Source organism: Capricornis sumatraensis, chromosome 5 (genome assembly GCF_032405125.1).
Source record: "Capricornis sumatraensis isolate serow.1 chromosome 5, serow.2, whole genome shotgun sequence".
NCBI classification, from domain to species: domain Eukaryota; kingdom Metazoa; phylum Chordata; class Mammalia; order Artiodactyla; family Bovidae; genus Capricornis; species Capricornis sumatraensis.
Window position 1 is genome coordinate 28,577,001 of NC_091073.1, and position 13,885 is coordinate 28,590,885.

Here is a 13,885-nt window from a genome sequence, read left to right on the forward strand (position 1 = left end):
CTTAGACCCTGGAGTTCTTAGAAAGGGACCATGATTCCACATCTTAAATAAGCACAAGTAATTCTGATGCATGTGGGTGATGCACAACAGTTATACTAGATTCTATTTGCTCTGTCTCTGTCTCACCAATTCCAATAGGTAGTTTAGTATTTTTTTGCTCTTTCATAATCGCCATTCATTGAAAACATATTATTTTCCAGACTATGTACTTAACACATGCTATTTCATTAATCCTAATAACATTCCTATAGGATAGATAGGCCTATTTTCACTTAACAGATTTGGAAACAAGGTCAGAGATTTTAAATAACTTTATTAAATATCTATACCCATCCCTTCAACAAAGGGTACAGAACTACTATTAAGTAGGTACTTTTAGATTCTGGGATCACACTGGTAAAGAAGTTGTTTAAACCTCTAATAGAGGATAGACTTCTCTTTGACTATAAAACCTATATTCTTAGCCATTAAGTTTTATTACTCCCTTTCACCTGAAATGTCTTCCTCTTCAGTTCTGGTTATAGAGTCCTATCTCACTTCTTGTGTCTGAAGGCCTCCAATTCCAGCCCTAAACAGACATTTTAAAAATGATGATCTATGAATTTTTAAATAGTCTATTGATAATCTTCAGTAAATTCAATAAAAGTCTTAAAATTTCACCAATTTTTTCCTTTGGGAAAGATTCACCAGAACCCAACAGTTTCTGGAAAGAGGCTGTGATTCTCAAAATGTTAATAATAAGGGGTACCAAACCAGGTCAGAAAATTGGAATCACTCTTTGGCCCTAGAATAGGTAATTACGAAATGTTTTCAAATATATGAACTTCAAAGAAATTTATATATTCAATACATGTGGAAAGACACTATTGATACATACATGAATAAGCAGGATGGGGGTGAGTTACCTTAAAAGGTAACTAGAACAGAACAAAAGATTCTTTCTAAAGAGAACATGCATAGAACTTAAAGACTGGCTACAGGAGAGATCAAGGAGTCAAAGGTGACACCAAGATTTCATCTTGACATTGTCTTCAAGGAGCAATGGAAGCAAAGAAGCACAGATGATCCGAGGTGGGAGGAACTGTAATGAAACATGTTTCAGACTTGTTGACTCAGAATGGTATTAAATATTCCTATCAATAAGTTATATCAAACATTAGAAACATTGATCTGAAACCCACAAGAAAATTTGTGCTAGAGCTATAGACTATATATGCAATTACTTACAGAGAACCTAAAAATGGCAAAGTAAATTAAATTCTAAGAAGAAAGAACACTGAGAGAAGAAAAGAGATTTGGAACCAGAAGTTTAGCAAGAAGTTAAACAGAGTAAGGGAGTAAGGAGAGCACAAGTGCTGAGAAATGTCTCAACTTATTTCAAGAACAAAAGGTTTATTAAACTAGGTACTATTGGAATAAACATTAGGTAGAAAAATAGCATGATTTTTGTTAAAGTAAGCATTTCTCAAAAGCATACATTTTGAAATACAACTTACTTCTCCAAAATTCCTTAAAATTCCAAAAGATAAGGAATCACCACCCTCAAAAATTCACATTTTATTAGGGGAGATATAGAATAAGTATATTCTACCATAAATATAAATATGTACACACCATATATTTACTAATATCTAACACTAATAATTATCATCAATGTTACAACTGTTTATTTAAGTACTGTTACTTATTTTTATTCAGTTTTATATGCATATATTTATATAATATATGAATATATACATGTAAACAGATGTTCACACAAGAGATTAGGGACATTTGGTGACATCAAAGAACTCAGACAATAATTAGAGAAAGAGAGCTAAGCAATAACAATACAGTGGTATAAGAATTAAACCACCATTATTAATTGAATGCTTCCTATGGGCAGGAACTGATAAGTCATCTCATTTATGCCACCCAACAGAGCCCATGCTCTTAATCATTAACTGTCAATATGGACACAAATTTTAAAAAAATACACAGGGGTACTGTTAAGAAAAGTGCACTTAACATTAAGAGGTGAAAAAGACATTTCAGAGTAACTTGTAATTGAGCTGCATCATGGAGAATGTTTGGGAAAAGGCAAAGAAATAGCCTGTGCAAGTACAGAGAAAAAAAATGTGTTCAATGTGGTTAGGGAGCAAAAAGCCGTGCTGATCCGGCTGACTAATGGGATGGGATTGGAGAGGTAAGTAGGGTCATATTACATGGTTGCTGAAACCTGTAGATGTATTTAGGGTGTTTGATTCTATCTTGGAGGCAGTCGAGAGCCATTTATTATGAAAATGTCTGTTGTTAATGTTGGCTGTGTCCTGATATTATTTGGGTTCTAAAAAGATCATCACAGTTGTATGCAAGTATACAGGAGAGAAAGGAATCTGTATGAATAAAGGAAAAATAAACAGAATTTTGTTGTAACCATCTATGTAACAGATGATAAGGGTATAAACTAAGTGGAGGCAGTTAGAAATGAAAAGGAAAAGAGAGAGAAAAGAGCTGTTTAGGAGGAAAACTCAACAAGTATACCATGAACCTTTCAAGAGAGTGAAAGGGTATGCTAGTTACAACTATGCCAGAAACAAAGATATATATTGGGGATGGACCAGGCAAACTGGGACATCACTGAGAGATGTGAACTCAATGATACAAGATTTCAAAGGAGGAAAAAACAGAAAATTGTTAACTAGGATTTGAATCAAACATCAACTACTAACAGCTGCAACAACACTAGTTTCTTCATCTCCATATAGCTGAATTTCCTCATTCTGAATAGAGACAATAGGGTTGCCTTAATAAACACATTGTATAATCAAATAAATACACCTTGTGAAATACTTCGTAGAGTGACTGACCCATGGTGTGAGCTACATATTCATAGCAGTGCGTGAGAAACCGGAAATGCAAGAAATTTAGACTTTACTCAGCAACAGTGGGGCTTCCCAGGTGGCGCTACTGGTCAAGAACCCGCTTGTGAATGCAGGAGACAGGGTCGATCCCTGGGTCAGGAAGAGTCTTTGGAGGAGGGCATGGCAACCCACTCCAATATTCTTGCCTGGAGAAGCCCATCGACAGAGAAGCCTGGCAGGCTACGGTCCATGGGGTTGCAAAGAGTCAGACACAACTGACTTGGCATGCAGGCACAGCAAGCAACAGATCCCCAGAGAACTTCCAGCAGACGTAGCCTCTGAGAATGGATTAAATTTCAGGATGGACAAGTAGATATGTGTAAAGGCCACACAGCAGTTTGTTACAGGCAAGATTACAACTGAGTTCTGTCTTAACCAATTGCTGTTGTTGTTCAGTCGCTAAGTTATGTCTGACTCTAACTCCATAGACTACAGCCAGCCAGGCTCCCGTGTCCAAGGGGATTCTCCAGGCAATACTGGAGTGGGTTGCTGTTCCCTACTCTAGGGGATCTTCCTAACCCAGGGATTGAACCTGTGTCTCCTGCATTGCAGGCAGATTCTTTACCACTGACTCACCAGGGAAGCCCCTAAGTAATCAATGCCTTGATCTTTTCAGTGTATCATACTGGTTCTTTATGAACTCTGTTGTTATCAGCCATGGTATGCTGAGACATAATTGAACATAAATTTTGTTTGAAGAAGAAGTGTGATATGTGAGTACTGGCATAACATTAGTTCTGAACCAGCCACATAACTTTATATAAACCATAGAGTCTCACCATTACTAGCTTTAAAGCGATGCTATTTGCTCAGGGCTGATGAATATAAAAATTCCAGTTTTCTAAAATTATCTACTGAATTTCTGGTATGGCTTCCTGCTGCATGTACTTCTCCACGTCCCCTTAAAATAAAGGCCCCTTAACTGAAGTTACTTGAATGACTATCCATTCTTTACAAACTGTAAAAGTTTAATATGCCTATGGTGACTCAAATTATTTTATGGGAATTAAATGAAAAATTTTTGCTTGGAATATACTGGATGCTTAATGCACAGTGGCTATTTTATTACAATATTAAGATGAGAAATGAACCATCTACAGAGAAGCTGTATAATGTGTTGAATGAGAACAAGGAATCTGCATCCTGACTTGGTAAAAACTGAGCTTTGACATTTACTAATTATGTGACCCAGAGTAAGTTACCTAGTATATTTAATTGGAGGAAATAGTATTATTCATAGAGTTGTTATGAAGATTTAATGAGATAATATTTGTTAAGATGCTTAAAGTTTAATATCTTACATATTTTTATAATTTAATAAAATAAAATTAATTTTAAAATGAATAATAAATTGAATTACCTAATAATTTAATAAAATGCTAAAAAAAGGTAGTGCTATATATGTATATGATACTTAAAATGAAATAAGTAAACAAACAGAAACATCATCTAGTCATATTTTCCTTGTGGTATATCAGCAATAACAGCTATCAGTAATGGAAAATTATTGGTCTGGGATGACTGTAACTGTTTATCCTTCTAAACTTGTCTTACTTTTTTTTTTTTTTTTTTCAGAACTTTCAAGCTCAGATAATTTTCCTTCTTCCAGAATATTGCACTTCATTATTCCAGTCTTTAACCCTATGTTGGTGTTTTGTTATTATATGAACGGCTAGGAAAGTAGTAATCACTCAGTGAATGTCTGTGGTATACAAAAATTAAGATATTTAAAAAGATACAATAAACAGGCAAATTTAATAATTTTGTATATTGATTAGTTTCTAAGTCGCACAAAAAGTTTATTTAGTAAACCTGAACAATGCATTCATAATAATCATCTCAAACTCTTATAGTTAAGAATGAATTTTTTTCTAAAGCAAATTTGTGCACTAATTAATTATTCAAGTCTAAAATCCAACTGCATTCATTCTTATTAGTAATTCATATTAAATGAAGTATATATTATATCAAAATTATGTCCTAAAATATAGACAAATGACTATATTGATGGCTAGGTATGAACAGCAAGTGTCATACAATAAAATAGATATCTAGAGGGTAAAAATAGAAATAAAAGCAATAAATGCACTGAATACAATTTTAGTACTTTTTATGCCACCTGTTATAATAAACAGATTGTAACATAAACTATTGGAGAAGGCACTGGCGACCCACTCCAGTACTCTTGCCTGGAAAATCCCATGGGCGGAGGAGCCTGGTGGGCTGCAGTCTATGGGGTCGCTAAGAGTTGGACACAACTGAGCGACTTCACTTTCACTTTTCACTTTCGTGCACTGGAGAAGGAAATGGCAACCCATTCCAGTGTTCTTGCCTGGAGAATCCCAGGGACGGCGGAGCCTGGTGGGCTGCCATCTCTGGGGTAGCACAGAGTCGGACATGACTGAAGTGACTTAGCAGCAGCAGCAGCAGCAGCAACATAAACTATCTTTCGTAATCCTCACAGCAATGCTATGTATTTTTATTATTTTTCTTTTACATATGAAGAAACTGAAGCACAGAAAGGTAAACAGTTCAAAGTTGCAGTGATGATTCACAATAAACAAAACATGGAAACAACCCAAATGTCCATGGACACTTGAATGGATAAAGAAGATGTGATACATATATATATAATGGATGCTACTTATCCATAAAAAGAATAAAATAACTTCATTTGCAGAAACAGAATTTAAATGCAATTAGTATAATTAAGACAGACAAAAACAGTCATAATAGCTGACTATTTCAGCAAAGAAATAATTCTAAAGTTTAAAACATAATATCTGATGTGAGAAATCCACTGAGTGAGCTTAAAAAAATGGATTGGTGAAGGCAAATAAAAGGATAACTGATCTTGAAGACAAATTAATAAAAATTATAAAATCTAGATTTTGAAAAGTGAAATGTTAAAAATTATGGAGTACTACTAATTTGACTGTGTGGATTACAATAAACTGTGGAAAAATCTGAAAGAGATGGGAATACGAGACCACCTGACCTGCCTCTTGAGAAACCTATATGCAGGTCAGGAAACAATAGTTAGAACTGGACATGGAACAACAGGCTGGTTCCAGATAGGAAAAAGAGTACGTCAAGGCTGTATATTGTTACCCTGCTTATTTAACTTCTATGCAGAGTACATCATGAGATACACTGGGCTGGAAGAAGCAAAAGCTGGAATCAAGACTGCCGAGAGAAATATCAATAACCTCAGATACGCAGATGACACCACCCTTATGGCAGAAAGTGAAGAACTAAAGAGCCTCTTGATGAAAGTGAAAGAGGAGAGTGAAAAAGCTGGCTTAAAGCTCAACATTCAGAAAACTAAGATCATGGCATCTGGTCCCATCACTTCATGGCAAATAGATGGGGAAACAGTGGAAACAGTGTCAGACTTTATTTTGGGGGGCTCCAAAATCACGGCAGATGGTGATTGCACCCATGAAATTAAAAGACACTTACTCCTTGGAAGGAAAGTCATGACCAACCTAGACAGCATATTCTAAAGCAGAGACATTATTTTTCCAACAAAGGTCCGTCTAGTCAAAGCTATGGTTTTCCAGTGGTCATGTATGGATGTGAGAGTTGGACTGTGAAGAAAGCTGAGTGTCGAAGAATTGATGCTTTTGAACTGTGGTGTTGGAGAAGACTCCTGAGAGTCCCTTGGATTGCAAGGAGATCCAACCAGTCCATTTTAAAGAGGATCAGTCCTGGGTGTTCTTCGGAAGGACTGATGCTAAAGCTGAAACTCCAGTACTTTGGCCACCTCATATGAAGAGTTGACTCATTGGAAAAGACTCTGATGCTGGGAGGGATTAAGGGTATGAGGAGAAGAGGATGACAGAGGATGAGGCTGGATGGCATCACCGACTCGATGGACATGAGTTTGAGTAAACTCCGGGAGGTGGTGATGGACAGGGAGGCCTGGGGTGCTGCAATTCATAAGGTCACAAACAGTCAGATGTGATTGAGCGACTGAACTGGAACTAATTTATGAGTCAATATCAATAGTCTAATAAGCATGTATTTGGAGTCCCAAGAGAAGATAGTGAGAATGGTATAGATATAATATTTAAGGAAATAACATGCAGATTTTTCCACCCAAATTTGATTTAAAATATACTGTCTGTGAACTCTAACCAATAAGGCAAGGAAAATAAATAACATAAACACAGGAAAGAAAGAAATAAAAGGCCATAAGTCATACACAGAAAATATTCCTTGTCGTTGTTGTTTGTTTGTTAAGTCATGTCTAACTCTGGCAGCCCCATGGACTGTAGCCTTCCAGGATCCATTGTCCATGAGATTTCCCAGGCAAGAATACTGGAGTAGGTTGCCATTTCCTGCTCCAAGGTATCTTCCCAACCCAGGGATTGAACCCATGTCTCCTGCACTGGCAGGCAGATGCTTTATCACTGGGCCACCTGGGAAGCCCCAAAAGCATACCAGAGAATCTTAAAACAAATTAGTTTAAACTCGTACAAACAATTCTTCCTATGGAGATATAGTAAACAATAAAGTAAGGGATTCGTATAAGAGGAGACAAATAAACCAATGGAAAAGAAGATTAAAATTGGATCTAACCGCATATATGGTCAATTTCTTTTCAAAAAAGGACTCAGATAATCCAATGGATAAAATAAAGTCTCCACAATAAATAACGCTGGAGTAAGTGGATGTGTGCATAGAAATAACAAATTTTGACCCTTACCAAATACTATTCACAAAAATTTATTCCAGTGTTACATACCCAAAGGTAAAATTCAAACTCAAAAATTTCTGAAAGTAATCCTAGTATAATTTCTTTCAGAGTTTATGAAAGCAAATATTTCTTATAGAAAATATGACTAAACTAAATAACTAAAGTTTTAATGACAAATTAATCTTCAAAATTTAATGTTTATTTTCATGAAAAGTCATCAAGAAGAAAATTAAAAGGTATGCTGAGGGAATAAAAAGGAATATATTTAAAATACAAATATAAAATACATATACTTAACAATGATTTCTATCTAGAATCTATAACAAATTTCAACAAATCAATTAGGCAAACAAAAAGAGTCTAAACAGTCGTACATGTATTTAGTGCACACTGTTTTAATGTAACAATGTGCAATAAATACATATAATACTGCTAAGATCATTAGTTACTAGAGGAGTATTATCACAAAATGATAACTCTTAACCCACATTAGAGTGGATAGAACCAAGGTTAACATTTCATGTTTATCCTATCTCCCAGCCATCCCAAATATCACTCTCCTGGGAAAACAATCAGTACCCAAGTATATTTCTAGAGGCATTTTAGGTACATATGAACATGTAAAACAGTTGTTTTTTAGCATACAAATATTAGTATATACTAGACTCTGTTGTGTAACTTGGTGTATTTGGAGATCTATCCATATGAGTACATAAAGAGATCACTCATATTTACAACTGAAAATAATGTTCCATATAGAAGCTCCAGTTCAGCATTATTAAAATCATCAAATCATACAGTTCAAATCTTCAATATCAATTCATTATTTTCTCTATTTCTTTGCTCAACCATCACCTGATATGTATATAACCAATATGCTAACCCAAATTTAAGTGGAATTAAATGCATGATAAAGTTACTACTATTACTGTATTGTCTAAATCAGTTAACACTTATCAAATGAGACTTAGTTGCTCAGTGTCTGACTTTTTGTGACTCCATGGACTGTAGCCCACCAGGCTCCTCTATCGTTGGAATTCTCCAAGCAAGAATACTGGAGTGGGTTGCTATTTCCTTCTCCAGAGGATATTTCCAACCTAGGGATCAAACCCAGGTCTCCTGTATTTCAAGCAGATTCTTTACTGTTTGAGCCAATAGGGAGTCTAATATCTTAAAAAAATAATTCCAATATTCCAGAGTTACTACATTTAAAACAAGTGTTAAATATTGTTTTCTCCTATTACATGTAGAAAACTCACAAGAAAAAGTATAAAACTATATATTGCAGACACTAGATGAGTGAATATTAAACAAAAATGTAGTCATAAAAATTAAGCAGCAGTGTATACTTCGAAGTAGCATGTTTTGTAATTTTTCCCCCAAAAAGGAAGGAGATAGATGCTATTGCTTTCACTGAAGTAACTCGAAACTAAGCAAAAAATGTCATTATAAACTCTTTAAAGTCATTATAAACTCTATATGACCTACTTTATCTCTCATTTACAGTTTTTCAAAAACATGTTAGTTGGCTGTTTTTCCTTCCTCTTATACTATCTGATTAAAAGGAATACACTTCTCTTCACTTTTAGAAAATCAGTCCTTCCTTAAGGCCAGATTCCTCTCCGTTTAAGAAAAGTGATTTTATGGTTGTCAGCAGAAGTAAAATAACTGTAAGATATCAACCTCCATCCAGGTATGGACAGAGCTCTATGGTCAACATGGCCGTACCTATGGCTCATATACTGCTTCTGCAAATGGAGCCCCAAGGATTATGTCTGAAGTTAAACAGCGCCAAAGTGGCCGAAAGGGGCTAATATATTTAAAAGTCATGAAATGGGTATATTTCTCTAGGCTAAAGCCCATTGTTTTCAGCTTTTGTTTCTTAATTTAATATGTATTCATCTTTAAAAGTAGGGTCTTCTCCTTCCAGTTCTCTGTATCACTTGATACAGTTTCTGTATCAATTCTCTATATCACTCTCTAGAAGCAGCCACTGCTATGAATCTCTTGGCTCTACTTCCTGAGTGGTCCTGTTATTAGTAAAAATTGTAGTATGATGTCTATAATAATCAATGTAATTAAGTACACAGGTGCAAAAAATCTTAGAAATGTACTCACAGCTAATGTCTAATTTAAAATTCTAGGAACTTTAATTTCAGAAGGTACGTTCTTCCTTCTGTGCAGCTCAACTGTAGTGATTGTACACGATATAGTACTTGCAAAAGTACAAAGTACAAACCAAGTGAGAGGCTCTAATGCACTGCTTTCAAGTTAGAAGTGAAGCCACATGGAGCTTCTGAGACTAAATGTCTGACTATTGACTTTCCTCCACTCTCCACTTTCTTCCTAGGATGGAACTCAAGCCCGGGCTCATGGACTTTTTGGATGACTATAGGAAAAGGCGGAAGTTGCTTAGGCACCATTGTTCTGTATCCAGACTAATACTAGACCCAACACATGGCATGACCTGGAGCAGAGCTGCTATAAAAATGTAATTCTCCTTTAACCCCTCTGTGTAAATCATCGGAAAGTTTCCCTCCACTGATTTAAACAAATTTGGTCTTTGACCTCTGGAGTCAGAATTGGTCTCAACCACTCTTTCAGATGGTTGTAGTATTGACTGTTTGATGTATGTCAACTACCATAAAATGCAATACTATTTCATGACAGATCTTCAAATAATGCCACATATGTCCAAAGTTATGGTAACAGTCTCTTTATTCCAAGTAAATCAGTAGCATGAAATACTGCAGATTAATGAAATAATGCACTTTGTTGTATCAAGCTTTGGCATCTACTGCAGCTGTGATTTGTGGTATTGTTCAACCAGTTGCAACACCTGTCAACATGCTTCCTCTAGGACTTCAAAAGGCTTCCGATAAATACCAAATGCTTAAAAGGGTTCTCATGTGTATAAGTAAGAATTTTTCTGGGTCTGTGATTTGGGGTATTTAACAACCAGATCAGTATGATAGTTCATAAAACAATCAGTTTTTTAATGATCTATCTGCAAACATTCAAGTCTGACAATTTGAAACACCACAGAGGACCCAAGAAATTATACTTGTCCACTTTTTCTGCAGGAAAAAAAACAATATACTGAATACTCTTTAAGTAAAACCTAACTCTAAAATTAGAACAAGATTTCCAATCAAAACATATTTTGATAAATTTCTTTAACATTGACCTTCACAAGGAGTTTTCAAGCAGTGTCTCCCAACTGATAAATACATATTATATAAATGTATAACTATTATATATCTTATATAATTAAATATTGCTTATTATATAACAAGTTATATTACAAATATAAATTATTATACTAACATATTAAACATATAAACAAAGTATTTACTAATATATACTTTATACATATGTATTTAGAGTTAAGTTTATATCTCTAAATTGAAATGAATTTCAATATCTTTGGTGAACAATGTTTAATAAAGTGTAACACAGGAAGATATTGCACTGCATACAGTATTTAAATGTTTTCGTACTTAATAGTTCAAAAAATTGTTTTATTTAATTGAGACCAACTGGCCTCATTGGTTCTTATAAACTTTGCAATATATATTCAGTAAAAAGGAATAAAAATGAACAGATGTTTCTCCTTAAAGAAAGCAGACAAAGATTTTTCTTACACAATAAATCAGTTGCTAGTGGATTTCCAGGACATTGCTTTAGGCTATGTAGGTAGAAAACTTAAAAAAAAAAAAATTACCTCTGTATGGATCCAAAACTGGTAGAGGAGATTGAACTGAAGATGAACAGCATATACTGAAGGTGGTATGAAGAGGGCCAGGGGAGAGTAGAATATCTGAAAGATTGAAACGTTGTACATTTGCACATAGGCTTTCTCAACATAACATATACTGTTACTAATGGTTCAACATTCTGAGTCTATACTTCAGGGAATATGCCTTATTCTTTGACAAATACATCTTATTCTGTACATTTTATTGTCATGTTTGACTTTGCAACATTAATTTTCCATGTGATGATAAAGTTATAGACATATTGAAGCTAAGTCCACTGGACTTCTGCTTCACATTTAATAATGCCTGGCTAAAATAGCATACACAGTAGATTATTTCCTTAATTTTGAAAAGGTTGGATGTATTTCCTAGAAGTAAAGAGGCTTTTTAATATACACAAAAATACTTTTTTAAAGTAAAAAAAATGTAGGAGCATGTTCCTTTATACCTTGACAGCTCCTAAACACTGTATTATTATGACATTCTGAGTAATAAAATGGAATTATAATAAAAGAAAGTAACTTCATATGAGAAGAGGATAGAATATGTTTTCCCTTTAATTATTTTTTTTCTTTTTTTGTGGTTTACAATATCTCTTGATGTTTTCAAAGTTATTAAGGGCTATGATATTGTGCCATCGTGGAAAAAGTTTTGAAGGTCCCTATTTCCTAACAGACGGAAATGTCTCCGCTTTGGAAAAACAACTTGTGCTTAAACCACAGAACTGGTTAGAATCAACTAACAAGCACAATCTGCTGTGTTCTCCCAATGACTTTGATCCCCAAGAGTGGATTCATGTTGTGAGAAAACATTTTGTTAAATGAAAAACTAAACAGCCAAATAGGAAGAAAAAGAAGCTGACTTTCACTTATATTTTGGGATTCATAAAGTTAATATTTCCAAAATATGAGATTTAAAAAAATATGTTTTCAGAATATTACAATTTTATTTCTGAATCATTTTAAAGCTTTTGTTCTCAATTAGACCAAATATTATTTCAACAATGTTTAGTAATGATGATATATTTGAAATCAGACATTTATGTAAACTCTTCCAGTTTTTGTTTCAAACTTTAAGTCATGAAAACTCTTAACTGTCATCACAACAGGATCAGTTTCATTATTTATAAATTCATTATTAAGCATTGGATTAGATTAGTGAGCAACAAAAGAACATTGGGCTCTTATTCAAGACATTCCCTTTTAAGCCTTCATTCCACTACAGAATCACTCTGTAATATTTACAAATCTCTTAAACTTCTCTAGGCTCCAGTTTCCAGGTCAAATGAATGGTGAAGGAGAAGATCATTTGAAATCTAGCCATCTTTTTAGTTCCAAAAGATCTCTAGTGTTTTGATTTGATTTGATTATAGTAATATATTAAAATAGTTCTCTTACAATAGGTTAATAAAAATATTTGAAAAACATGCATGACCTATAATTTAACTATTTTGTTTAATAAGTTAAGGCATATTTTAGAAAGTTTGAGATGTAAATAAAAATGCAGAACATGCTTACTAAATAGTTCTATTTGGAAAGACAGTGCATTCAAGATGTACATTTAAAGTTCATTATAATTCCTTAAAGTGTTAAAAAATAGTCCTTTGAGATAACAACAGTTATTGAGAAAGGGTGTTCTGTCATAAGAAAAATTGTGAGGAGATGAGTTAGGCAGTAAAGTTCTTTACCATAGGACTGCTCAGAGTCTTTATTGTGCTAGTACTAACCACAAGTCTGTAAACCCAAAGAACACAGGAATTTTCCATAAGTTTAGATTTCCTAAACCTGTGTTTGTTGAACCATGCTCTTGAATTGGAAGAATCAATATTCTAAAACGAACTTATTATTCAAGGCAATATGCAGATTCATTACAATCTCTATCAAATTACCAATGGTATTTTTCTCAGAACTGGAACCAAGAGAAAAAATTTTTTAATTTGCATGGAAACACAAAAGACCCAAAACAGCCAAAGCAAGCTTGAGAAAGAAGAATGAAACTGGAGGGATAACTTTCCTTTACTTCAGACTATACTACAAAACTACAATACTCAAAACAGTATGGTACTGACACAAAGCCAGACACATAGATCAATGGAAAAGGATAGAAAGTCCAGGAATAAACCCACACATTCATGGTCAGTTAATCTATGACAAAGGAAGACAGAATATATAATGGAGAAAAAACTGTCTCTCCAATAAGTGATTCTGGGAAAACCGGACAGCTATATGTAAAGGAATAAAATCAGAACATTTTCCAATACCATATACAAAAGTAATCTCAAAATGGATTAACAACCTAAATGTATGATGGGATATGATAAAATACCTAGAGTAAAACACAGATAGAACACTCGTTGACATAAATTGTAGCAATCATGTTTTTGGAATCCATCTCCTACAGCAATGGAAACAAAAGTAAAAATAAACAAATGGGACCTAGTTAAATATAAAAAGCTTTCACAGAGCAAAGGAAACCATAAACAAAAATACAACATATGGAATGGGAGAAAATATTTGCAAACA

At 34.1% G+C, this 13,885-nt stretch overlaps 1 protein-coding gene across 3 annotated transcripts in view; it reads right to left on the reverse strand.

The window, feature by feature from the left end:
* Positions 1 to 13,885, reverse strand: part of AGMO (alkylglycerol monooxygenase) — a 390,458-nt gene that overhangs the window by 216,019 nt on the left and 160,554 nt on the right. For all 3 annotated transcript variants that reach the window (XM_068973143.1, XM_068973141.1, XM_068973142.1), the window contains exon 5: positions 11,330 to 11,425. In XM_068973143.1, coding sequence (XP_068829244.1) covers positions 11,330 to 11,425 — 96 coding nt within the window. The remainder of the gene's footprint in view (positions 1 to 11,329; positions 11,426 to 13,885) is intronic.